Here is a 3,778-nt window from a genome sequence, read left to right as displayed (position 1 = left end):
GACCTGTAACGTGTCTTGTTGTAAGAACCACCAAGAAACGGCGCGAAATAAAGAGACATCAGACAGAGAAACACGCCCGTCTCTGTGTGCAGTATATTACAGAATCAAACCCCAACCTGCCATACCAAAATCAGTGGTGTCAACCATCAAGCTATCCAGCTACTGGATAAACACACATTTAGAACTTTTGCTGGTTTCTGCTATTGGTCATCTTCACCAAGCAGAACTGTAGAGGGCTGTGCTGCTTTTGAATGTTGTAAAGAAAAAAACTATTGTTGATTTTTCAACAATCTAGGAAAGCCTGAGATTGAAGATCATGACTAAGACTATGATGATCCATCCTCAAGGACCCTGCCCACCCCCAGCATGGACTATTCATAACCCTACCCTCCGGTAGGAGGCTCAGGAGATGTGAAATGCAGGACCTCTAGACTGAAAAACTGTCTTTCCAACTGCCATCAGACTCCTAAACAGCTGACTCAGGATCTACCTCATGTAATTCCACGTGTACTGTTTACATACTCATTTTGCACATGCATAATTGCACACTCACTGCTGAATATTTTCACTTCACGGCTTCCACGTATCATATATTCTCTGCATTACATTATGTTCTTGTTGTATTTTTATTTGCTTCTTACTGCCTATTTAGATGTGTGTTATTGCTCATCTACTTTATATTTCATTTGTGTTTTGTGGCATTCATGTGGACGGTAAAGTAAGAATTTCATTGTACAGGGAAACACGTTTCCTAACTGTGCATATGACAAATAAACACTTTGACCTTGACCTTGGTGTAATGCTGTGTGCCACCACTAAAGGGCAGCCTTACCGTGTGCTGAGGAGAAGAAACAGGAAAAAGAAAAGTTACAAGACATGTTTTAGGCTTTTAGGCAAAACTGTGGCTCATTCCTACCATTTATTTTTTTAAATAAAATCTAAAACTACTAATATTTAGTATGAATAAAGAAGGGTTTCAAATGAATACTGTACAGAGAGATAAATGTAAGAATTTACAGTTTTCAGCTGCTTTGCCAAGACTAGCAACACAGTTTATTACACATTGTCAAATGTAGTTTATATCTAAGGAATCAGAAACAAGCGATGTATCCGTCCCATTATTTTTAGTCAACATAGGATAGTACTGAATGTTAGGAGCAGTTTACTTTTCTTGACAAATGCACAAAAATATTTAAAAGTTGTTTATTCTGCAAGTCGTCTTACAACAAACCATACACCTGCATCCGCTGCTGTCTGCATTCTCATAGTGATTTAGCATTTAAAAGACACCAAACAAGCCAATTTGCCTGAGTGATGTTTAGCCATAATATTAAAAGATGTTTCAGGTTGTTTGTCTCTTAGTTTCTCATCGCGTTTTAGACGTTTCCCTTTAACCAAACCAGCGTTGCCTGGGAGGAGGAGCCGTCGTGGGTGGTGCTACGTCAAAAACTGCCCCTGTTCCAACTGATGAGCACACATAGTAGAGGTTGGTGCCTAGCATGATCAGTATGGGGAAGAAGGAGAAGCCGAAGCCAAAGCCTCTCATGCTGCTGCTCAGAGAGAGGCAGAGCCAGTAGATCAGCCTGCAGCACGAAAATAACACAAGAGATGGTGTTCAGATCTCTCATTTTTGCTTGATGTCCTTGGCCTGGATAAATAACATCCGTCTTTTAACCTCAGGACTGACAAACCTAGCATGAGCTCTCTGCAAGAGTCAGTCTCATATTTCCTTAATACCTTTGGAGCCATTGTGCAAACAGATATGCAAGTAAATGTATCATTTGGCTCCCTGTGGGCTTCCTGCTAACATTGTTATGAGCATGTTAGCATTTGCATTTAGCTCAAAGCACTGCTGACTAAGAACAGTCTCACGTGGCTATCTTCTTATGTATTGATCAACATTAGGGGCTTTTCAAACTGTTTTATCCATATACATAAAAATATTAATATTTTTACTTTCCAAGGCTTTGTTTACAGTCTAAAAGGATATTGGACTGATGGGTTTTATGGTGTTGAATTAAATATGATCATGTTATTTTTGAGATTTTTTTTTTCCTCGTGCATTGGGGTGAGCAATATTTCATTCTGAAGCTGTTGATATCCCGGTTTAGCTGTGATTTCTGTCACTAACTGCCCATTACCCCCGCCTTACATATTCAATACTGAGGACTCTTTAAATGAATATTTTCCTTTCACCTGACAAGTCTTTTATGTGTGGCCTCTGTAGACATAATGATCAACTGAATAAAGTATTATTCATTAAATATCCAGTCCTGGTTTAGATCCTAAAGAAACAATTTGTGACAGAAAGTGCACATACCGGCCAAAAACAAATACGATGGTCAGCAGTGGCACCAATTTGACCAGATCCTGGCTGATGTAGGTTGCCATGATGGCGAGCTGCAGGAAGTAGAAGAGGAAGAGGGTCATCGATTCACTCACGTAGTGCCAGTGCACAGCCACCTCTCTGTTCACCAGTTTATTCTGATAGAGGGGCTTCAGCGTGCTGTAACGCAGCCGGGCCACGCCCTGCACGACCACACCTGCAGACAAACGAGGGTCGTTAGTGTCTGGGTTGTTTTGTTTATGGTTTAGAGAGTTAAATTTACATCATAACAACAATTTGTTTCAGAGCACGATAAACTTAATAACTGCAGAGGCTGAAGACCTACCGAGAAGGATGGGTAAGGTGGCGAAGAAGGAGCAGCGTAGTGTGTACACCACCCTGAGGGGGGTGCTCTCCAGCAGTGGAGAGTCAAAGGGAAGGAGGCTGTAACCTCCCCACACCAGGAGAGGGAAGAGGAGCCCTGCAGCCAGTGTCGCTAGAACCAGCCTCAGTTTCTCACTGCACAGATGCTCACACATGTCTGAAGAAGAAAAATACACACTCTAGTTTCAAACTAAATGTAGGGATTCTGTATGTATGTCTTTTATTGGGCGAGGAAGGTGACAGCAAGACAAAGAGGCTGAGACTGAAGTTGTAGCATGATTCATCTTAAGACATACCTGATTAAGGAGAAGAGATCATTACACAGGTGGTATAACTGACGTAACACGAACCCTTATGTATCTTGTGTTTTGCTAACTTAGACGTAATTAGCTACAGACCATCATTATAGTCATTAAACAGCTAATAATCCTGTCACTGCCTGGTGACGCATTGTTAATGGTGTACAATAAAATAAAAACTGTGGCTCTTTCAAATTGCAATTCTGATATTAAAACAATTAATTGTTCAGATATGGTTCTTCAAACCTATTATATGCAATTATGGTCTCAGAAAGTAAAGTTAACTGCAGTGATATGAAATATAGAATGCACACAAAAGATACATTTTGTGATTTTGCTGCTCAGTGGAGGCATTTATAACCTGAAAAAAAATTGATTATTTAAAATACTGCAGTTATTTTCTATGCATCTTTATTGTATTCTCTTGTCAATACTACATTCTCAATATTTTATTATATCTCACCTCTGAATTTCTTTCCTTCTGCACTCTGGTTTTATTTTGGGGTCTATTTTCTGTCATTTATACTGGCACGCTATAAACATCACACAGTTATTCCTTTTAGCAGTGTTTTTTTTTTTTTTTTTTTACTGGAGATATTAAAGATTTGACAATAAAACACACCTGAAAACTAAAATTAAAAAATGCATTTGTAGAATAATATCACTGAGGAAAATGTGGGGATTTGTTGTATATAGCAGCCGACATGTGCAGATGCAGGGTAAATCCCTCTCTCTGATTGGCTGTTCTTCCTCAGACCATACATGGGAT

The 3,778-nt window shown here is 39.6% G+C and overlaps 1 protein-coding gene across 1 annotated transcript in view; it reads right to left on the bottom strand.

Annotated features, from left to right (window-relative positions):
* Nucleotides 1-1,189: 1,189 nt before the first annotated feature.
* tmem79a (transmembrane protein 79a) overlaps nucleotides 1,190-3,778 on the bottom strand; it is a 4,850-nt gene continuing 2,261 nt past the window's right edge. Inside the window, exons 3-5 of the mRNA XM_020623795.1 lie at nucleotides 2,673-2,867; nucleotides 2,321-2,543; nucleotides 1,190-1,583 (exon numbers count right to left, since the gene is read on the bottom strand). Of these exons, the coding sequence (XP_020479451.1) occupies nucleotides 1,391-1,583; nucleotides 2,321-2,543; nucleotides 2,673-2,867 (611 nt within the window). The 3' untranslated portion in view covers nucleotides 1,190-1,390. The remainder of the gene's footprint in view (nucleotides 1,584-2,320; nucleotides 2,544-2,672; nucleotides 2,868-3,778) is intronic.

The sequence above is a fragment of the Monopterus albus genome, unplaced genomic scaffold (assembly GCF_001952655.1).
Source record: "Monopterus albus unplaced genomic scaffold, M_albus_1.0 scaffold310.1, whole genome shotgun sequence".
NCBI lineage: Eukaryota > Metazoa > Chordata > Actinopteri > Synbranchiformes > Synbranchidae > Monopterus > Monopterus albus.
This window is presented reverse-complemented; position numbering and strand designations above follow the sequence as displayed.